The following is a 23,078-nucleotide window of genomic DNA, read 5'->3' as shown; positions in this document are numbered from 1 at the left end:
CTCTCACCAACATGTCGGTTCTGTTCTAGGCGGGCCCACAGGCCTCACAAGGTCCCGCCCCGGTACCAGTTGAACAGACAGGGCTGAGACTGTAGCGGGTTAAAGGCAGTGAGTCCAGAGTCCACTCTAGACAAGAGTACAGGTGATACTGTATAGACCCCTTCAGATTCTAATCTGGACAATCAAAGCCAGTTCCACTGCTATTTTCCATTCTTCCCCTCTAATCAGAGACGGATTTAGACCCGGGAGTATTTCTGGACATTTTTAGAAACTCAAACCTACCTAGCAGGGCTGTGTTTACAAGGAACCAAACAGAACCCATTTGTCCAATACAAACTCTTGTTTTTGTTGAAAATCGGTGTGTGACTAATGAGCAGGTCAGGTCTTCCCCTACAGCAGTAACTATATGATCCTCCAACCGGGATTTATGGAGAAACCTTCCCAAAACTTCTGGTAAGTTTCCCAGGAATTTCCCAATCCAACTCAACCCTACCTACCTACCCAGGCCAGCCTACCACTCTACATCAGTGTGTTGGGCATGTTGCTGTTCTGCCAGCGCAGACATGTGGTCTTGGAGTGTTTGTACAGGTGGGGACGACTGGCTGAAGCGCTTGACTCGTTAGCATTTAGCTAGCATCCGCTATGGGAATTCTCTACTACTTTGTTAGCATACTGGTAACAGGCGCTAATTAGGCTTCTTTTTTGTTGCATAAAAAAAAAAAAAAACCTTGGCTTGTGCACAATGCCGGTAATACCGTATACCCCGGTATGGCACAAGGACGGTACAAAACGTATACAATCTGGATACCGTCCAACCCCAAATGTCCACTCCTCCTACAGTGATCACATCATCTACCGCTCTACATCAGTGTGTTGGGCATGTTGCTGTTCTGCCAGCGCAGGCAGGTGGTCTTGGAGTGTTTGTACAGGTGGGACGACTGGCTGAAGCGTTTGCCACACTTGAGGCAGGCGTAGGGCTTCTCCCCTGTGTGGACTCTGATGTGTTTCTTACAGTCGGTCAGGGTGAGAAAGGTCTTACAGCAGATCCTACAGGCGTACTTCCTGGCTCCCTCTACTACCAGGACGTTGTGCTCGGACAGGGCCTTCTTACACTTGGAGAGGACGTCCGCTGAGGCACGGGTCAGCTGGGGGTGGGGGTTGGGGGCGGAGGAGGAGGAGGAGGAGGTGGGTGGGCCTGACTCGTAACCCCCCGACCCGTTCAGAAGCAGGGGTCCCCCTTCCCCCAGACTGGAGGAAGACAGGGAGTCTTGGAGAACGGCCCCCGCTCCTCCTCCTCCCATGTTGTCGTTTTTAGGTGCGATGCGGCGGTATCCAGGAAATCCCAGGGAGCCCCCTCTAGAGGCCCGGGCCAGGGAGTGCAGTCCCAGGCTGGATCGCTGGAAGTCCAGAGAGAACAGGTCTGGAAACCCTCCTCCTCCTCCCCTGGGGTTTCCCAGCCCGTCATGCAGGGGCCGCAGGAAGAGCGAATCAGCGTCTGTAGAGAATCCCCCGAGACCGTCGCCACCCAGCAGGTTCAGGTGGTTGGCCGACCCGGGACGGAGCATCGAGGAAGAGGCAGAGTTAGTGGTCCCAGAGTGTTCCGGGCTCAGCAGGAAGTGATGTGCCGCTGCCATCGCCTCGCCAGTTGTCGTGTTGAGGTCGTCGTCCCCGGCATCGACCCCCGACCCCGCGCCTCCAAAGACCTTGGAGCTGAGGAAGCTAGAAATCCTAAAACCAGACTTCCCGTCAAGATGGTCGCTACACCCAAAACCACCTCCACTCCCCCCACCAATACCTCCTTTCAGCAGGAGCTGGGATCTGGGCTGGAGCAGCTGTTGGTCAGAGGAGGAGAGACTGCGGTCGCTGCTCTGTGGGCTCAGTTCTACCTTCTCCCCCTCTTCTTCTCCTCTTCCTCCTCCTCCTCCTCCTCCTCCAGGTCTCAGCTGATCGCTGCCCTGGATGGTGAGGTCATCAGCTGGCTCCGGGGAGCTCAGAGGCTCACACTTCACCACCACCTGGAGGAGAGCAGGGACCTTAAGAGACATGAAAGAGGACAACAGGACATGACCCCATGACTTTATCCAAGGTTGTTTTTTTGTTTTTTTTGGTAATCCTTTATTTAACCGGGGTAATTATGGATAGACAGTTGTTTCATACATCACTAACTCTTTAAAATGGCATGTGTTCCAAATGGCTCCCTTTAACCTGCACTATAGGCCCTGGTCTAAAGTAGTGCACTATAGGCCCTGGTCTAAAGTAGTGCACTATAGGCCCTGGTCTAAAGTAGTGCACTATAGGCCCTGGTCTAAAGTAGTGCACTATAGGCCCTGGTCTAAAGTAGTGCACTAAGGGCTCTCTGGTCTAAAGTAGTGCACTAAGGGCTCTCTGGTCTAAAGTAGTGCACTATAGGCCCTGGTCTAAAGTAGTGCACTATAGGCCCTGGTCTAAAGTAGTGCACTAAGGGCTCTCTGGTCTAAAGTAGTGCACTAAGGGCTCTCTGGTCTAAAGTAGTGCACTAAGGGCCCTGGTCTAAAGTAGTGCACTAAGGGCCCTGGTCTAAAGTAGTGCACTCTGGGCTCTCTGGTCTAAAGTAGTGCACTATAGGCCCTGGTCTAAAGTAGTGCACTATAGGCCCTGGTCTAAAGTAGTGCACTAAGGGCCCTGGTCTAAAGTAGTGCACTAAGGGCCCTGGTCTAAAGTAGTGCACTCTGGGCTCTCTGGTCTAAAGTAGTGCACTATAGGCCCTGGTCTAAAGTAGTGCACTATAGGCCCTGGTCTAAAGTAGTGCACTAAGGGCCCTGGTCTAAAGTAGTGCACTATAGGCCCTGGTCTAAAGTAGTGCACTAAGGGCCCTGGTCTAAAGTAGTGCACTATAGGCCCTGGTCTAAAGTAGTGCACTATAGGCCCTGGTCTAAAGTAGTGCACTAAGGGCTCTCTGGTCTAAAGTAGTGCACTAAGGGCTCTGGGTCTAAAGTAGTGCACTAAGGGCTCTGGTCTAAAGTAGTGCACTAAGGGCTCTGGTCTAAAGTAGTGCACTAAGGGCGCTCTGGTCTAAAGTAGTGCACTAAGGGCTCTCTGGTCTAAAGTAGTGCACTATAGGCCCTGGTCTAAAGTAGTGCACTATAGGCCCTGGTCTAAAGTAGTGCACTATAGGCCCTGGTCTAAAGTAGTGCACTAAGGGCTCTGGGTCTAAAGTAGTGCACTATAGGCCCTGGTCTAAAGTAGTGCACTATAGGCCCTGGTCTAAAGTAGTGCACTAAGGGCTCTCTGGTCTAAAGTAGTGCACTATGGGCTCTGGTCTAAAGTAGTGCACTATAGGCCCTGGTCTAAAGTAGTGCACTAAGGGCTCTCTGGTCTAAAGTAGTGCACTATGGGCTCTGGTCTAAAGTAGTGCACTAAGGGCTCTGGTCTAAAGTAGTGCACTAAGGGCTCTGGTCTAAAGTAGTGCACTAAGGGCTCTGGTCTAAAGTAGTGCACTAAGGGCTCTGGTCTAAAGTAGTGCACTCTGGGCTCTCTGGTCTAAAGTAGTGCACTATGGGCTCTGGTCTAAAGTAGTGCACTAAGGGCTCTGGTCTAAAGTAGTGCACTATAGACCTGGTCTAAAGTAGTGCACTATAGGCCCTGGTCTAAAGTAGTGCACTATAGGCCCTGGTCTAAAGTAGTGCACTAAGGGCTCTGGTCTAAAGTAGTGCACTATAGGCCCTGGTCTAAAGTAGTGCACTAAGGGCTCTGGTCTAAAGTAGTGCACTATAGACCTGGTCTAAAGTAGTGCACTATAGGTCCTGGTCTAAAGTAGTGCACTAAGGGCCCTGGTCTAAAGTAGTGCACTAAGGGCTCTGGTCTAAAGTAGTGCACTAAGGGCTCTGGTCTAAAGTAGTGCACTAAGGGCTCTCTGGTCTAAAGTAGTGCACTATAGGCCCTGGTCTAAAGTAGTGCACTATAGGCCCTGGTCTAAAGTAGTGCACTAAGGGCTCTGGTCTAAAGTAGTGCACTATAGGCCCTGGTCTAAAGTAGTGCACTATAGGCCCTGGTCTAAAGTAGTGCACTAAGGGCTCTGGTCTAAAGTAGTGCACTATAGGCCCTGGTCTAAAGTAGTGCACTAAGGGCTCTGGTCTAAAGTAGTGCACTATAGGCCCTGGTCTAAAGTAGTGCACTATAGGGCTCTGGTCTAAAGTAGTGCACTAAGGGCTCTGGTCTAAAGTAGTGCACTAAGGGCTCTGGTCTAAAGTAGTGCACTAAGGGCTCTGGTCTAAAGTAGTGCACTATAGGCCCTGGTCTAAAGTAGTGCACTATAGGCCCTGGTCTAAAGTAGTGCACTAAGGGCTCTCTGGTCTAAAGTAGTGCACTAAGGGCTCTGGTCTAAAGTAGTGCACTATGGGCTCTGGTCTAAAGTAGTGCACTAAGGGCTCTCTGGTCTAAAGTAGTGCACTAAGGGCTCTGGTCTAAAGTAGTGCACTATAGGCCCTGGTCTAAAGTAGTGCACTAAGGGCTCTCTGGTCTAAAGTAGTGCACTATAGGCCCTGGTCTAAAGTAGTGCACTAAGGGCCCTGGTCTAAAGTAGTGCACTATAGGGCTCTGGTCTAAAGTAGTGCACTATAGGCCCTGGTCTAAAGTAGTGCACTATAGGTCCTGGTCTAAAGTAGTGCACTATGGGCCCTGGTCTAAAGTAGTGCACTAAGGGCCCTGGTCTAAAGTAGTGCACTATAGGGCTCTGGTCTAAAGTAGTGCACTATAGGCCCTGGTCTAAAGTAGTGCACTATAGGCCCTGGTCTAAAGTAGTGCACTAAGGGCCCTGGTCTAAAGTAGTGCACTATAGGGCTCTGGTCTAAAGTAGTGCACTATAGGCCCTGGTCTAAAGTAGTGCACTAAGGGCTCTGGTCTAAAGTAGTGCACTAAGGGCTCTGGTCTAAAGTAGTGCACTAAGGGCTCTGGTCTAAAGTAGTGCACTATAGGCCCTGGTCTAAAGTAGTGCACTATAGGCCCTGGTCTAAAGTAGTGCACTAAGGGCTCTCTGGTCTAAAGTAGTGCACTAAGGGCTCTGGTCTAAAGTAGTGCACTATGGGCTCTGGTCTAAAGTAGTGCACTAAGGGCTCTCTGGTCTAAAGTAGTGCACTAAGGGCTCTGGTCTAAAGTAGTGCACTATAGGCCCTGGTCTAAAGTAGTGCACTAAGGGCCCTGGTCTAAAGTAGTGCACTATAGGGCTCTGGTCTAAAGTAGTGCACTATAGGCCCTGGTCTAAAGTAGTGCACTATAGGCCCTGGTCTAAAGTAGTGCACTAAGGGCTCTCTGGTCTAAAGTAGTGCACTAAGGGCTCTCTGGTCTAAAGTAGTGCACTAAGGGCTCTGGTCTAAAGTAGTGCACTAAGGGCTCTGGTCTAAAGTAGTGCACTAAGGGCTCTGGTCTAAAGTAGTGCACTAAGGGCTCTGGTCTAAAGTAGTGCACTAAGGGCTCTGGTCTAAAGTAGTGCACTAAGGGCTCTGGTCTAAAGTAGTGCACTATAGAGGAAATAGGGTGCTATTTGGGACGCAGGTGAAGTATTACCTTTCCCTGTTTCTCCCGTCCTTCCTCCTCCTCCTCTTCCTCCTCCGTTCCCTCCTTCATCTTCACCTCCACCCCATCACCATGGTGACTCCCTCCATCCAGGGATTCCTTCCCCACACCCACCTCCTCCGCCATCCCTTGCTCCTCCCCTTCGCAGTGTCCTCCGTCCGATTGGCTGGGCATCTGGGAGTCATCCTGGGACACGCCCTCTACTAGGCCAGTGATCGCCGCGTCCAGTCTGGCCTCCTCCGCAGTCTTGTGGGAGTCGTGGGAGAGTAGCCCCCCTTCCTCACCCCCGCCGGGGGATCCAGGGGGGCGGGCCCTCTGCCTGGGCCTGTCCTCAGATAGGCCGAAGCTCAGGGAGGGCTTCCTCTTGTGGAAGCGTCGGATGGGGAAGGAAGCTCTATGCTCCACTACGCCGCTGACGCTAACACCACCGCTACCGCTAACGCCCCCGGCCCCATCCTCCTCCTCCACCCCGCCCAGGGCAGAGCTCACCAGGCTTAGACCCAGCTGCTGCAGCAGGAACGACCGCTGGAGCCTGGACGTAGCGGCGTCGGCCGCTAGGTTAGCGTTAGCCGCTAGTTTAGCGTTAGCGGCTAACTCGACGGCTGCCGTCTCCTGCCTGTGTCTCTGCTGGTCTGCGTGGGTGGGTTGGCGCTGGCGGTGTTGTGTGGCCCGGTGGTCTGCCGGCGGGGACATGGGCATGGTGCGGGTGGTCAGGTAGTGTTTACAGGCCTTGACTACGGTGTTCAGGTGGAGGTGAGAGGCGGCTAGCAGCACGTCCATCACGTTGCTCTCCCCTAGCATCAGGGTGGAGGTGTACATCATGTCCACCAGGGCGGCAAACGCCTCCGCCGTCACCACCTGCAGGTCAAACACCGGGGTAAAGCCTGAGTTCGGGTCAAACACCGGGGTAAAGCCTGAGTTCGGGTCAACCACCGGGGTAAAGCCTGAGTTCAGGTCAAACACCGGGGTAAAGCCTGAGTTCGGGTCAAGCACCGGGGTAAAGCCTGAGTTCAGGTCAAGCACCGGGGTAAAGCCTGAGTTCGGGTCAAGCACCGGGGTAAAGCCTGAGTTCGGGTCAAGCACCGGGGTAAAGCCTGAGTTCGGGTCAAGCACCGGGGTAAAGCCTGAGTTCGGGTCAAGCACCGGGGGTAACCATATGTTTAACATTGCTTCACCTGGCTAAAGTTAGTTACAGAGAGGTCATCATCCCCACCATCCAACACATGCTTCAAATCAATCAACACAAACCTTTTGGGGTTTTCAAATTGCCGATGTCTTGGAGCTAGAACTGGGATCATAGATACGTACTGCGTCACCCCTGTTATAACCTCATCATCATCATCATCCTCACCTCGCTGTCCAGTTGTATCATGTTCATGCTGGCGTCTCCCTGGGCGACGGTGAATAGGGCCCTGAAGTGAGTGCTGCAAGCCGCCAGCACCGAGCGGTGGGCCTTAAAATGGCGGCTGCCCACCACAATGACACAGTCACACAGCTGGCTGTGGACACGCTGGTAGTTCAGCTGCTGGAAGACCTAGAATTATAACAATATGAATAATAACAATATGAATTATAACAATATGAATAATAACAATATGAATAATAACCATATGAATTATAACAATATGAATAATAACAATATGAATAATAACAATATGAATAATAACCATATGAATTATAACAATATGAATAATAACAATATGAATAATATCAATATGAATAATAACCATATGAATTATAACAATATGAATAATAACAATATGAATTATAACAATATGAATAATAACAATATGAATTATAACAATATGAATAATAACAATATGAATAATATCAATATGAATAATAACAATATGAATTATAACAATATGAATAATAACAATATGAATTATAACAATATGAATAATAACAATATGAATTATAACAATATGAATAATAACAATATGAATTATAACAATATGAATAATAACAATATGAATAATATCAATATGAATAATAACAATATGAATAATATCAATATGAATTATAACAATATGAATAATAACAATATTAATAATAACAATATTAATAATAACAATATGAATAATAACAATATGAATATATGAATAATGTGTGGCTCGGTCGCTAGCTAGAGCATTGTGCTTGCAACGCCAAAGGGTTGTGGGTTCGATTCCCGCTGGGGCCACCCATACATGTAAAATGTATGAATGCATGACTGTAAGTCTCTTCGGATAAAAGCGTCTGCCAAATGGCATATGTTATTATATTACTATGAACAATGCATTTTATTTGTAGAGCGTTTTTTTTCTCTCCATTTACAGACAGAAATCATAAAGCTCTTTGCATTACCTGGTCGAAGTGGCCCGGGAAGTCCATGACCTGGGGGGAGGGAGGGGGCGAGAGGGTAGGGAGGGGGAGAGGAGAGGAGAAAAACGGCAGAGAGGGGAGGGAGGGGGAGAGAGGGAAAGGGGAGGGAGGGGGAGAGAGGGGAGGGAGGGGGCGAGAGGGTAGGGAGGGGGAGAGGAGGGGAGAAAAACGGGAGAGAGGGAAAGGGGAGGTGAGAGGGAAAGAGAGGGAAAGAGAGGGAGGAGAGAGGAAGAGAGAGAAACAGGGTTGTAAAAAAATCTGTTGTGTAATAAATGAGGTCCTCTTGAGTACCATCTTGAGCTAATCTTGCTGACAAAATCTTTGATTGATTAAAAAGTTTGCTTTAAATTGACTGTCATAGGAGGAGACATTATAGTAGACTGTAGTTGAAGTTTGAAGAATAGATTTTGTAGAAGGGTATTAGCTACACTATCTATAACAATTAGTTTAATGTATTAACAAATAGACAATAGATGTATTGTTGAAGTTACTGCACAGCATAGGCTATTTCCCGGTAAGTGAAAGTGGGAAATAGTAACGATATTAAAGATAAAATGTGTGAAATGAAAGCCAGTATGTCTATGTGAAGACATGAGTCAAGTTCAAGCAAGGTAACGGTTAGCGAGGAAACTGTTCAGTTTGTTGACGTCTAGAAGTCCGAGTCTAGACAGCTAGTTCGCTAGATAACTAACTACAGATAACTAACTAACTAACTAACTAACTACTGCCATCGCATGTCGTCTGCTTGGCAAGCCCTTCATAGAGACAATTCTATCATTGCTAGCTAAGCGAACTAACTAGCAAGCCAGCAGCTGGATAGTCAGTTAACCAGTTAGCTACTTGCTAACTTTTGGGAAAGGCGGTGTAAAAAAAATAATAAATCAAATAAACCAGTAACACACAGCGATGGCGGTGAAGTAGCTAGCTAGAATGAGCCCTATGTGTGACCGACATTTTGTTAAAAAATAACAGCCAAGGCCAACAACAAACATCACCTCCTGAAGTGATTATTCTCCGTTAGCTCGCTAGGTCTACGGCTACCATGGCTACCGGTAATGCTGACTACCTAGTAGCTAGATTAGCTAACGTTAACAGCTGTCAAAGTTTCCCCCTTGAAAGCAGCTTTAGCGTGCAACATTGATAACATGAGGAACAATAAAACGTGATGATTTAAAAACAACAAACTAGCAGCTAGCTAGCTTGCTAATGTTAGCTACCGGTACGCGGTACCGTGTTGTCGGTGCTACTCCCGGGTCAGGGCGGGACAGAATGAGGACTACCGACGGCTAGGCAGGTCTTCATGGACCGCTGAAGCTACTCCAATGCTCACAGTCACACGTTCCCAATATGCGAATCCCTTTTCCGGAATGTTGTCCGACTGGTTGAACCCCAAGGACAGACACAACACAGCTAGATAGCTATGACTCCATGTAGCTACTTTGAAATAATCTACATTTTGATTTTATTACCAAAGAGAGTCTTCTCGGGGGGCGGGGGCTTTTTTTTTTTTTTTTAGAGGTGTTGAATTTTCTATCCGAAATTATATTTTAAAAAAAGCCTATTTTTAAGATATACCCTGATCATATTAAAATGTCATATAAACGTACTCATTGATTATCAAGTATGATGCATTGGTAGACAGGTGAGTGGGGATGCTTTTCTCACTCAGACTCTGTAGGCGGCGCTACGCTCCTATGTCCTCACCGGGGTAACGAGCTGCAGTACCACTCCTTGCCACAGGACGTCGCTGCAGTTTGTGGGGGCTCCTATGTCCTCACCGGGGTAACGAGCTGCAGTACCACTCCTTGCCACAGGACGTCGCTGCAGTTTGTGGGGGCTCCTATGTCCTCACCGGGGTAACGAGCTGCAGTACCACTCCTTGCCATAGGACGTCGCTGCAGTTTGTGGGGGCTCCTATGTCCTCACCGGGGTAACGAGCTGCAGTACCACTCCTTGCCATAGGACGTCGCTGCAGTTTGTGGGGCTCCTATGTCCTCACCGGGTAACGAGTTGCTGTACCACTCCTTGCCACAGGACGTCGCTGCAGTTTGTGGGGGCTCCTATGTCCTCACCGGGTAACGAGTTGCAGTACCACTCCTTGCCACAGGACGTCGCTGCAGTTTGTGGGCGAATATCTCAAGATTGTTTAGGTCCGTGACTGACAAACATGGAGGCAAACTGCACGTTGGTTTGCTGTGAAGAGGAGAGAGAAACCGATAAAGCTGTTATTGGTAAATATCCTATTTATGTCACAGGCTATTATTGATTTTAAGTACATGTTTAATTACATGATTTAATTTAAGCGTCCCCAAGCATTGACATCACTGAAATCCACCCTGTTCCGTCGTTCACGTGGGTTGCTCTCACGCTAGCGCAGTAACGTTAACGGGATACTTCGGGATTTTTTTAATTGAAGTCCTTTATCTTACTTCCCAAGAGTCAAATTTACTAATGGGTACGATTTTTTTTTATGTCTCTGCATCCAGTATGAAGGAAGTTAAGAGGTAGGTTGGCGAGCCAATGCTAACTAGCGTAATGACCGGAAGTCTGTGTAATCTACTAGCAGTTACCATAGACTTCCAGTCATTGCGCTAACGCTAATTAGCAAACTTCCTTCGAACTGCAGGCAGAGACATTAGCTAACTAAGTTTATTTAGCTAACATTCCGTTATCTAACATTCAATTAACGTTAGCTGGGTGATATTATTTAAATCTTAGTTAAAGTTACTTTTTAGGGACTAAAAGGTATTTAACTATATTGATTAATCTGGCACCATCAACCATAGTTAGCCAGCAGAGCCGACCAACCTGCTTGCTGCTGCACTAGGGTCTGACAGCCTTCCTGTGTAGATTTAAGACACAGCAGAGCTGGGTGAGATATGGCTCGGAAAACGTTCCTCAATCCAGGGATGAGAAATGAGTTGTACTCCGAATTGGCCCATAATACCCATAAAACCTAGCGGTTAAACAGGGAAATGGTTAAACAAGCGTTTTTCCACCATTAATTATTCCCATAGGGAATTTTAGAAACACTTAAAATAAGGGGGCTGTGTTTCGTGTAGGCTTATCCTGGCGTGACGTTTTGATAACCATGTCAATCTCGCTCTTATCAATATATTCAGCTCTATTTACTCTGATTCGAAAATGCTATTTACCATAAAAGTAGACATAATGAAAAACTACAAATCCCTGCAAGTTCCTGCACCTCATCTCTAGCTGACACCTTTGCTAACAGGTATTGTGTCGTTTTAGAACTTGCACAAGACGGTTCACAGAATTATCAATTTATAGAAATTTAGCCAATTTATTAATTCCTACATTTAGCTAAGATTAGATAGTTAATCCAGAGATTCTTACCTTTGCCTTAATTCGGCCGGCTCGTCCAAATCATCATCATGGCATTTGTTGTTCTTTATGATAGCCACATTAGCAGCCAATTAGCATTTCATGTTTGGGGGGTTAAATACAGGCAAATATATTGATAAAAGTCATGGTTATCAAAACGTCAAGCCAGGGTAAGCCTACGTGAAACACAGCCCTTATTTTAAGCGTTTCTAAAATCCCCTATGGGAAAAATGATTGGAACCATTTCCCTGTTTGACCACTAGGTGTTATGGGTATTATGACTCATAGTGTGGTACTCTATTATCCCAGCTGTTACATTTGAGAAGATTGAACGACTGCTAGTTTTTATGGAAAACTGACCGCTTCGATCCTCATGCTAGGTAGCAGAAGCCACAGCAGCCATTTTGGAATGGCAGTGTCAGCCAATCAGCTCATTTGTTGTGCAGCTGTAAGCAAGCGGGTCGGATCTGCTGGCTACCATACCGGATGTTCCATATATAGTGTTCTATTTTTTGACCAGGTGGTGGCGCCCTATCCCCATACAGCTAGTGTACCACTTTTGATCAGGTGGTGGCGCCCTGTATTGTGTCCTACTTTTGACCAATGACAGGGGGATAGATAGCTGACTAGTGGTGGCTAGGGTAAAATAGACGTTTGGGGGGGTTAAATGTCCATAGGGGGAGCAGCAGGGGGGTAGGAAGACCTGGGGGGGGCAATCCTTGCGGTCAGCGGCGGTGGAGTTGCGGTACCAGGCTGCGATGCAGCCCGACAGTATGCTCTCGATGGTGCTACTGTAGAACACTGTGAAGGCCCTCGGGGACAGGACACATTTCTTCAGCATCCTGAGGGTTGAAGAGTCGCTGTCGTGCCTTCTTCACCACGGTGTCCGAGGGCCCTCGCATCTTCTGAGATGTGCACCTCGAGGAACTTGACGTGATTTACCGTCTCCGCGGCAGCCCAGTTGATGAGGATGGGGGCGTGTTTCCAGCATGGTTCCTCCTGAAGTCCACAATCAGCTCCTTTGTTTTGCTGACGTTGAGGGGAGAGGTTGGTTACCCTGGCAACACGCCGTCAGTCTGACGTTGAGGGGAGAGGTTGTTTACCTGGCACCACGCCGTCAGACTGACGTTGAGGGGAGAGGTTGGTTACCCTGGCACCACGCCGTCAGACTGACGTTGAGGGAGAGGTTGTTTCCCTGGCACCACGCCGTCAGACTGACGTTGAGGGGAGAGGTTGTTTCCCTGGCACCATGCCGTCAGACTGACGTTGAGGGGAGAGGTTGTTTCCCTGGCAACAAGCCGTCAGACTGACGTTGAGGGGAGAGGTTGTTTCCCTGGCACCACGCCGTCAGAGAGCCCACCTCCTCCCTGTAGGTCGTCTCGTCGTTGGTGGTGATCAGGCCGACCACTGTCATATCCTCGGTGAACTTGATGATGGAGTTGGAACTGTGTGGAGATGCAGTCGTGGGTATACAGGGAGTACAGGAGGGGACTGAGGACGCACCCTTGTGGGGCCCCGGTGTTGAGAATCAGGGTCGAGGAGGTAATGTGTTGCCTACCTTCACCACCAGGGGGGGCGGCCCAACAGGAAGTCCAGGACCCAGTTGCACAGGGAGGAAGGAGTTCAGTCCCAGGGCCGTGATCTTAGTGGTGAGCAATGAGGGCACTATGGTATTGAAGGCCGAGCTGTAGTCGATGAACAGCATCCTCACACATGCATTCATATCAATCATCGATCCGCTTCTCCTCAACAGTTCAGTTCTCTAATGGCAACCTGAGAAACACGGAGCAGCTGGACTTCAGCTTCTACAAGAACATTGATGAGACCAACCCCAGGAAGAAGCACCGACGCATGCTGGTGAGACCACTGCAACTGCTGTAGGGGTGAAGTTGCCTGTAGACGCTGATCTCGGATCAGTTTTGGATCTGTACCAAGGGGACACTTCGCCCCCGGGGAGCACAACACTTAGTTGTCCTTCTGTAGATAAATACCAGGACACTTCACCCCCGGGGAGCACAACACTTAGTTGTCCTTCTGTAGATAAATACCGGGACACTTTGGTTAAAACACCATTCGTTGTTTCTGTGATTAGGCCACATCTCTCTGACATGGTCTTTTTTCTGACTCAGGTTGCAGAATCAGACAGACTCTCCTATGTTGGGAATAACTTTGGAACGGGATCCCTAAAGTGCAACAACCTTTGCAAGTAAGTTTATTTCAGAGTTAAAAAAAAAAAACCCAGCTCAGTCCAGTTTTCTGAATGTTGTAGTTGGACACCCCCATGCTACAGCTGTTATCAACACAGTGGGGACCACTTTTTATTGTTTGAACTGCAGATTGATTCTTTGACAAATCTGTACACCATGTGTACAGCTATTATGTCCCTCGGCTGTTTACCGAAACAGTGGCAGGGTGACCATGTGTGTTATTATATTCCAGGTATTATGTCCTCAGCTGTTTACCAAAACAGTGGCAGGGTGACCATGTGTGTTATTATATTATGTCCTCAGCTGTTTACCAAAACAGTGGCAGGGTGACAATGTGTGTTATTATATTCCAGGTATTATGTCCTCAGCTGTTTACCAAAACAGTGGCGGGGTGACCATGTGTTCTTATATTCCAGGTATTATGTGGGGGTGCTGAACAAGGAGACCATGAGGATGGAGGTGCACAGCGCTCAACTCTTCAACATGCAGCCCATCATCCCAGGTAAAGCTAACCCTTAAACATCGTGTCAATGTGACGTTCTGCGTTCTACCCCAGAAACCCTTCAGCATTGTGTCAATGTGACGTTCTACGCCAGAAACCCTTCAGCATCGTGTCAATGTGACGTTCCACCTGCTACGCCAGAAACCAACCAAAATCGACTTTTACTTCGTATTATTTAAATTTCACAAGACAGAATGGGTCAGCCACCGAGAATTGAACCTCTGCGATTCTTGAGCTTGGACGCTGCCATTGCAGTACAGCAGCTTTCGTTGATTTCAAAAGGAAGTTTTCCCTCAGTGTCTGATGTCTGTAGTGTAGCAGGGCCGTAAGGATACAGAGGGACTACTCTCCAAGGCATCGACCCAATCCCAAATCAACCCCTACGCCCTACGCCAGGGTTCTTCAATTCCGGTCCTGGAGGGCCGAAACACCTCTGTTTTTCCATCCTCTCCTTCTAATCAGGGTCTAATTCAGACCTGGGACACCTGGTGAGTGCAATTAACTACCAGGTAGAAATAAAAAAACAGAAGTGTTTCGGCCCTCCAGGACCGGAATTGAAGAACCCTGCCAATCCCAAATCAACCCCTACGCCCTAAGCCCTACGCCCTACGCACTTGTGGAGATCCGAGAGGATTTGACAGCCCTCTGATAGGTGGAAGTTTCACCATATTACCTACACTAGCGTTTCAAATGGGTTGAAATCAGGTGAGTTTTCCCGGGACTACAACAAAAATGTTTGCTGTCGGGGGTACTGGAGGACTGGAGTTGTGAAACACTGACCTATACCAATCAAAATCTCAGATCTCCACAAGCACATTGAGGTTGATTTGTGATTGGGCCATCAACTACTGTTTTAAAAACATTTGGATGAATGGCTGTCCAAAATCAAATCAAATGTTATGTCACATGCGCCGAATACAACAGGTTTTAGACCTTACTGTGAAATGCTTACTGACAAGCCCTTAACCAACATGCAGAGTTATGTGCTGCTATTGTGTTGAACTGGGATGTTGCTCTGCCTGACTGACGTAACTGGGATGTTTGCTCTGCCTGCCTGACGTAACTGGGATGTTGCTCTGCCTGACTGACGTAACTGGGATGTTGCTCTGCCTGACTGACGTAACTGGGATGTTGCTCTGCCTGACTGGCGTAACTGGGATGTTGCTCTGCCTGACTGACGTAACTGGGATGTTGCTCTGCCTGACTGACGTAACTGGGATGTTGCTCTGCCTGACTGACGTAACTGGGATGTTGCTCTGCCTGACGTAACTGGGATGTTGCTCTGCCTGACTGACGTAACTGGGATGTTTGCTCTGCCTGCCTGACGTAACTGGGATGTTTGCTCTGCCTGATGTAACTGGGATGTTGCTCTGCCTGACTGACGTAACTGGGATGTTGCTCTGCCTGACTGACGTAACTGGGATGTTGCTCTGCCTGACGTAACTGGGATGTTGCTCTGCCTGACGTAACTGGGATGTTGCTCTGCCTGATGTAACTGGGATGTTGCTCTGCCTGACTGACGTAACTGGGATGTTTGCTCTGCCTGCCTGACGTAACTGGGATGTTGCTCTGCCTGCCTGACGTAACTGGGATGTTGCTCTGCCTGACTGACGTAACTGGGATGTTGCTCTGCCTGACTGACGTAACTGGGATGTTGCTCTGCCTGACTGACGTAACTGGGATGTTGCTCTGCCTGACTGATGTAACTGGGATGTTGCTCTGCCTGACTGACGTAACTGGGATGTTTGCTCTGCCTGCCTGACGTAACTGGGATGTTGCTCTGCCTGCCTGACGTAACTGGGATGTTGCTCTGCCTGCCTGACGTAACTGGGATGTTTGCTCTGCCTGACTGACGTAACTGGGATGTTGCTCTGCCTGACTGACGTAACTGGGATGTTTGCTCTGCCTGCCTGACGTATCTGGGATGTTTGATCTGCCTGACTGACGTAACTGGGATGTTGCTCTGCCTGACTGACGTAACTGGGATGTTGCTCTGCCTGACTGACGTAACTGGGATGTTGCTCTGCCTGACTGACGTAACTGGGATGTTGCTCTGCCTGACTGACGTAACTGGGATGTTTGCTCTGCCTGACGTAACTGGGATGTTTGCTCTGCCTGACTGACGTAACTGGGATGTTTGCTCTGCCTGACTGACGTAACTGGGATGTTTGCTCTGCCTGACTGACGTAACTGGGATGTTTGCTCTGCCTGACTGATGTAACTGGGATGTTTGCTCTGCCTGACTGACGTAACTGGGATGTTTGCTCTGCCTGACTGACGTAACTGGGATGTTGCTCTGCCTGCCTGACGTAACTGGGATGTTGCTCTGCCTGACTGACGTAACTGGGATGTTTGCTCTGCCTGACTGACGTAACTGGGATGTTGCTCTGCCTGACTGACGTAACTGGGATGTTGCTCTGCCTGACTGACGTAACTGGGATGTTTGCTCTGCCTGACTGACGTAACTGGGATGTTGCTCTGCCTGACTGACGTAACTGGGATGTTGCTCTGCCTGACTGGCGTAACTGGGATGTTTGCTCTGCCTGACTGACGTAACTGGGATGTTGCTCTGCCTGACTGACGTAACTGGGATGTTGCTCTGCCTGCCTGACGTAACTGGGATGTTGCTCTGCCTGACTGACGTAACTGGGATGTTTGCTCTGCCTGACGTAACTGGGATGTTTGCTCTGCCTGACTGACGTAACTGGGATGTTTGCTCTGCCTGCCTGACGTAACTGGGATGTTTGCTCTGCCTGCCTGACGTAACTGGGATGTTTGCTCTGCCTGACTGACGTAACTGGGATGTTGCTCTGCCTGACTGATGTAACTGGGATGTTTGCTCTGCCTGCCTGACGTAACTGGGATGTTTGCTCTGCCTGCCTGACGTAACTGGGATGTTTGCTCTGCCTGACTGACGTAACTGGGATGTTGCTCTGCCTGACTGACGTAACTGGGATGTTTGCTCTGCCTGACGTAACTGGGATGTTTGCTCTGCCTGCCTGACGTAACTGGGATGTTGCTCTGCCTGACGTAACTGGGATGTTGCTCTGCCTGACTGACGTAACTGGGATGTTTGCTCTGCCTGACTGACGTAACTGGGATGTTGCTCTGACTGACGTAACTGGGATGTTGCTCTGCCTGACGTAACTGGGATGTTGCTCTGCCTGCCTGACGTAACTGGGATGTTTGCTCTGCCTGACTGACGTAACTGGGATGTTGCTCTGCCTGACTGACGTAACTGGGATGTTTGCTCTGCCTGACTGATGTAACTGGGATGTTGCTCTGCCTGCCTGACGTAACTGGGATGTTTGCTCTGCCTGACGTAACTGGGATGTTTGCTCTGCCTGACTGACGTAACTGGGATGTTTGCTCTGCCTGACTGACGTAACTGGGATGTTGCTCTGCCTGACTGACGTAACTGGGATGTTGCTCTGCCTGACTGATGTAACTGGGATGTTGCTCTGCCTGCCTGACGTAACTGTGATGTTGCTCTGCCTAACTGACGTAACTGGGATGTTTGCTCTGCCTGCCTGACGTAACTGGGATGTTTGCTCTGCCTGACTGACGTAACTGGGATGTTTGCTCTGCCTGACTGATGTAACTGGGATGTTGCTCTGCCTGCCTGACGTAACTGGGATGTTGCTCTGCCTGACTGACGTAACTGGGATGTTGCTCTGCCTGACTGACGTAACTGGGATGTTTGCTCTGCCTGCCTGACGTAACTGGGATGTTGCTCTGCCTGACTGACGTAACTGGGATGTTTGCTCTGCCTGACTGACGTAACTGGGATGTTGCTCTGCCTGACTGACGTAACTGGGATGTTTGCTCTGCCTGCCTGACGTAACTGGGATGTTTGCTCTGCCTGACTGACGTAACTGGGATGTTGCTCTGCCTGCCTGACGTAACTGGGATGTTTGCTCTGCCTGACTGACGTAACTGGGATGTTGCTCTGCCTGACTGACGTAACTGGGATGTTGCTCTGCCTGACTGACGTAACTGGGATGTTGCTCTGCCTGACTGACGTAACTGGGATGTTTGCTCTGCCTGACTGACGTAACTGGGATGTTGCTCTGCCTGCCTGACGTAACTGGGATGTTGCTCTGCCTGACTGACGTAACTGGGATGTTTGCTCTGCCTGACTGACGTAACTGGGATGTTGCTCTGCCTGACTGACGTAACTGGGATGTTTGCTCTGCCTGACTGACGTAACTGGGATGTTGCTCTGCCTGACTGACGTAACTGGGATGTTTGCTCTGCCTGACGTAACTGGGATGTTGCTCTGCCTGCCTGACGTAACTGGGATGTTGCTCTGCCTGACTGACGTAACTGGGATGTTTGCTCTGCCTGACTAACATGTTGTCTGTTTCCCAGGGGAGTCGTCTACAGCGAATGATGCGTCCCAGAACACAGATCTAACATACAGGGAGAAGGTACCTTCATTCGTCTCTGTTTAAAACAGAACTGGAGCGTTCTGTTAGTCTTGAACCCCTCCCCCTTTAGTCTCTAGCCCAGGGGTTAGAATCTCTACATACTTCCTATCAAGGTTTAACACATTTTTAAGTGTTGTTGTTGTTTTTACTAAATCCACTGCGGGCTACATTTTCAATCTGCATTTGATCACGTCAATCATCCCGTAATGAGTAATGTATCACCCCCCCCCCCCCCCCCCGACAAGGTGGACTCTCTGATCGAGGCGTTTGGCACCAACAAGCAGAAGAGAGCTCTGAGCTCCAGGAGGCTGAACCAGGTGGGCAGTGAGACCCTGCAGAGTGCAGTAGCCAAGGCTGCCCACTCCGTCATCGACCAGAAGGGCCTGGAAGGTAAGAGAGACTCTCACCTACAGCGCATTCGGAAAGTATTCAAGACCCCCCCCCCTTCCCCCCCGTTTTTTTCTCCACATTTTGTTATGTTACAGCCTTATTCTAAAATCGATTACATAATTCCCCCCCCCCCCCCCCCAATCTACACACCTGCCTATTGAAATCACTGGCCACTTTAAGAAATGGAACACTAGTCACTTTAATAATGTTTACATATCTTGCACAACTCATCTCATATGTATTCTATATTATTCTACTGTATCTTAGTCCATGCCGCTCTGTCATTGCTCGTCCATATACAGTGGGGGGAAAAAGTATTTAGTCAGCCACCAATTGTGCAAGTTCTCCCACTTAAAAAGATCAGAGAGGCCTGTAATTTTCATCATAGGTACACGGCAACTATGACAGACAAAATGAGATTTTCTTTCTCCAGAAAATCACATTGTAGGATTTTTTATGAATTTATTAGCAAATTATGGTGGAAAATAAGTATTTGGTCAATAACAAAAGTTTCTCAATACTTTGTTATATACCCTTTGTTGGCAATGACATAGGTCAAACGTTTTCTGTAAGTCTTCACAAGGTTTTCACACACTGTTGCTGGTATTTTGACCCATTCCTCCATGCAGATCTCCTCTAGAGCAGTGATGTTTTGGGGCTGTTGCTGGGCAACACGGACTTTCAACTCCCTCCAAAGATTTTCTATGGGGTTGAGATCTGGAGACTGGCTAGGCCACTCCAGGACCTTGAAATGCTTCTTACGAAGCCACTCCTTTGTTGCCCGGGCGGTGTGTTTGGGATCATTGTCATGCTGAAAGACCCAGCCATGTTTCATCTTCAATGCCCTTGCTGATGGAAGGAGGTTTTCACTCAAAATCTCACGATACATGGCCCCATTCATTCTTTCCTTTACACGGATCAGTCGTCCTGGTCCCTTTGCAGAAAAACAGCCCCAAAGCATGATGTTTCCACCCCCATGCTTCACAGTAGGTATGGTGTTCTTTGGATGCAACTCAGCATTCTTTGTCCTCCAAACACAACGAGTTGAGTTTTTACCAAAAAGTTCTATTTTGGTTTCATCTGACCATATGACATTCTCCCAATCCTCTTCTGGATCATCCAAATGCACTCTAGCAAACTTCAGACGGGCCTGGACATGTACTGGCTTAAGCAGGGGGACACGTCTGGCACTGCAGGATTTGAGTCCCTGGCGGCGTAGTGTGTTACTGATGGTAGGCTTTGTTACTTTGGTCCCAGCTCTCTGCAGGTCATTCACTAGGTCCCCCCGTGTGGTTCTGGGATTTTTGCTCACCGTTCTTGTGATCATTTTGACCCCCCAGATCGAGGGAGATTATCAGTGGTCTTGTATGTCTTCCATTTCCTAATAATTGCTCCCACAGTTGATTTCTTCAAACCAAGCTGCTTACCTATTGCAGATTCAGTCTTCCCAGCCATGTGCAGGTCTACAATTTTGTTTCTGGTGTCCTTTGACAGCTCTTTGGTCTTGGCCATAGTGGAGTTTGGAGTGTGACTGTTTGAGGTTGTGGACAGGTGTCATTTATACTGATAACAAGTTCAAACAGGTGCCATTAATACAGGTAACGAGTGGAGGACAGAGGAGCCTCTTAAAGAAGAAGTTACAGGTCTGTGAGAGCCAGAAATCTTGCTTGTTTGTAGGTGACCAAATACTTATTTTCCACCATAATTTGCAAATAAATTCATTGAAAATCCTACAATGTGATTTTCTGGAAGAAAATTATAAATTTGTCTGTCATAGTTGACGTGTACCTATGATGAAAATTACAGGCCTCTCTCATCTTTTTAAGTGGGAGAACTTGCACAATTGGTGGCTGACTAAATACTTTTTTTCCCCACTGTATGTATATCTTCTTAAATCCCATTCCTTACTGGTTTTGTGTGTATTGGGTATATGTTGTGAAATTGTTAGATATTACTGCACTGTCGGAGCTAGAAGCACAAGCATTTCGCTACACCTGCTATAACATCTGCTAAACACGTGTATGTGACAAATAAACATTTGATTTGATTACCCCATAATAACAAAGCGAAAACAGGTATAGAAATGTTAGCAAATTTATTAAAAAATAAAAAAACTGAAATTAGTATTCAGACCCTTTGCTATGAGACTCGAAATTGAGCTCAGGTGCATCCTGTTTCCATTGATCATACTTGATGTTTCTACAACTTGATTGGAGTCCACCTGTGGTAAATTAAATTGATTGAACATGATTTGGAAAGGGACACATGTCTATATAAGGTCCCCACAGATGACAGTGCATATCAGAGCAAAAACATTTACATTTACATCATTTAGCAGACGCTCTTATCCAGAGCGACTTACAAATTGGTGCAACCAAGCCATGAGGTCGAAGGAATTGTCCGTAGAGATCCGAGACAGGATTGTGTCAAGGCACAGATCTGGGGAAGGGTACCAAAACATTTCTGCAGCATTGAAGGTCCCCAAGAACACAGTGGCCTCCATCATTCTTAAATGGAAGAAGTTTGGAACCACCAAGACTCTTCCTAGAGCTGGCTGCCCGGCCTTACTGAGCAATCGGGGGAGAAGGGCCTTGGTCAGGGAGGTGACCAAGAACCCAATGGTCACTCTGAAAGAGCGCCAGAGTTCCTCTGTGGAGATTGGAGAACCTTCCAGAAGGACAACCATCTCTGCAGCACTCCACCAATCAGGCCTTTATGATAGTGGCCAGACGGAAGCCACTCCTCAGTAAAAGGCACATGACAGCCCGCTTGGAGTTTGCCAAAAGGCACCTAAAGGACTCTCAGACCATGAGAAACAAGATTCTCTGGGTCTGATGAAACCAAGATTGAACTCTTTGGCCTGAATGCCAAGCGTCACGTCTGGAGGAAACCTGGCACCATCCCTACGGTGAAGCATGGTGGTGGCAGCATCGTACTGTGGGGATGTTTTTCAGAAGCAGGGACTGGGAGACTAGTCAGGATCGAGGCAAAGATGAACGGCGCAATGTACAGAGAGATCCTTGATGAAAACCTGCTCCAGAGCGCTCAGGACCTCAGACTGGGGCGAAGGTTCACCTTCCAACAGGACAACGACCCTAAGCACACAGCCAAGACAACGCAGGAGTGGCTTCGGGACAAGTCTCTGAAATGTCCTTGAGTGGCCCTGCCAGAGGCCGGACTTGAACTCTGTGTCTAGATTAACAAGGGGGGGGGGGAAACTATTGAATCCATTTTAGAATAAGGCAGTAACGTAACAAAATGTGGGAAAAGTAAAGGGGTCCGAATACTTTCTGAATGCACTGTACCGGTTTATGTCTAAACACCATCAGACCAGAAGGTAGTGGAATCTAACACACCTGTATACGTACACAAAGACTTGAACACACACACACACACACACACACCTGTACAGTCTCACACACACACACACACCTGTACAGTCTCACACACACACACACCTGTCCAGTAACACACACACACACCTGTCCAGTAACACACACACACACACCTGTATACGTACACAAAGACTTGAACACACACCTGTACAGTCACACACACACACCTGTCCAGTAACACACACACACACACACACACACACACCTGTCCAGTAACACACACACACACACACCTGTCCAGTAACACACACACACACACACACACCTGTCCAGTAACACACACACACACACACACACACACACACACACACACCTGTCCAGTAACACACACACACACACACACACACACCTGTCCAGTCACACACACACCTGAAACATAGTAAATGCTCCCCCCCCCCCCCCAGCTCTGCAGCAGGAGGTGACTCAGACAGAGTCCCAGTCTGAAGTATCTCATTACCTTCCTCCCTGCTACCCCGACGCTGACGCACCTCAACACGTCTACCTGTTTGACGACAGTATCCTTCACCTGCACACTGTGTGTGTGTGTGTGTGTGTGTGTGTGTGAGAGAGCAGGTAAAGGTGTGTGTATGACCGACCTCAAGTCCCAAGTGTGTGTGTGACCCCAGGTTAAACTGTGTGTGTGTGTGTCCAGGTTAAGCTGTGTGTGTGTGTCCAGGTTAAGCTGTGTGTGTGTCCAGGTTAAGCTGTGTGTGTGTGTCCAGGTTAAGCTGTGTGTGTGTCCAGGTTAAGCTGTGTGTGTGTCCAGGTTAAGCTGTGTGTGTGTCCAGGTTAAGCTGTGTGTGTGTCCAGGTTAAGCTGTGTGTGTGTGTGTGTCCAGGTTAAGCTGTGTGTGTGTGTCCAGGTTAAGCTGTGTGTGTCCAGGTTAAGCTGTGTG

General features: G+C 48.4%; 2 protein-coding genes across 3 annotated transcripts; one reads left to right on the top strand and one right to left on the bottom strand.

The window, feature by feature from the left end:
• Nucleotides 1-389: 389 nt before the first annotated feature.
• Nucleotides 390-9,178, bottom strand: LOC311118111 (zinc finger and BTB domain-containing protein 5-like). Of its 2 annotated transcripts, none has more exons than XM_084192988.1 (5): nt 9,145-9,178; nt 7,897-7,926; nt 6,902-7,084; nt 5,542-6,408; nt 390-2,015 (listed from the first exon to the last, which is right to left on the bottom strand). In XM_084192988.1, the coding sequence occupies exons 2-5, from the start codon at nt 7,921-7,923 to the stop codon at nt 861-863; spliced, it is 2,232 nt and encodes a 743-aa protein (XP_084049114.1). In that variant the 5' UTR covers nt 7,924-7,926; nt 9,145-9,178; the 3' UTR covers nt 390-860. The 2 variants fall into 2 exon arrangements, with proteins under 2 accessions (XP_084049114.1, XP_084049113.1); XM_084192987.1 differs by having other exon boundaries at nt 390-2,033; nt 9,132-9,172.
• Nucleotides 9,179-10,057: 879 nt separating this feature from the next.
• On the top strand, nt 10,058-22,788 carry LOC311118110 (DNA-directed RNA polymerase I subunit RPA49-like). The gene is made up of 7 exons (XM_084192986.1): nt 10,058-10,145; nt 13,013-13,116; nt 13,389-13,465; nt 13,883-13,968; nt 18,340-18,398; nt 18,644-18,788; nt 22,588-22,788. Exons 1-7 carry the CDS (start codon nt 10,082-10,084, stop codon nt 22,746-22,748), a joined length of 696 nt encoding a protein of 231 aa, XP_084049112.1. The 5' UTR covers nt 10,058-10,081; the 3' UTR covers nt 22,749-22,788.
• The last annotated feature ends 290 nt before the right edge of the window (nt 22,789-23,078 follow it).

Source organism: Coregonus lavaretus (assembly GCF_964263955.1).
Source record: "Coregonus lavaretus genome assembly, contig: HAP1_SCAFFOLD_4387, whole genome shotgun sequence".
NCBI lineage: Eukaryota > Metazoa > Chordata > Actinopteri > Salmoniformes > Salmonidae > Coregonus > Coregonus lavaretus.
This window is presented reverse-complemented; position numbering and strand designations above follow the sequence as displayed.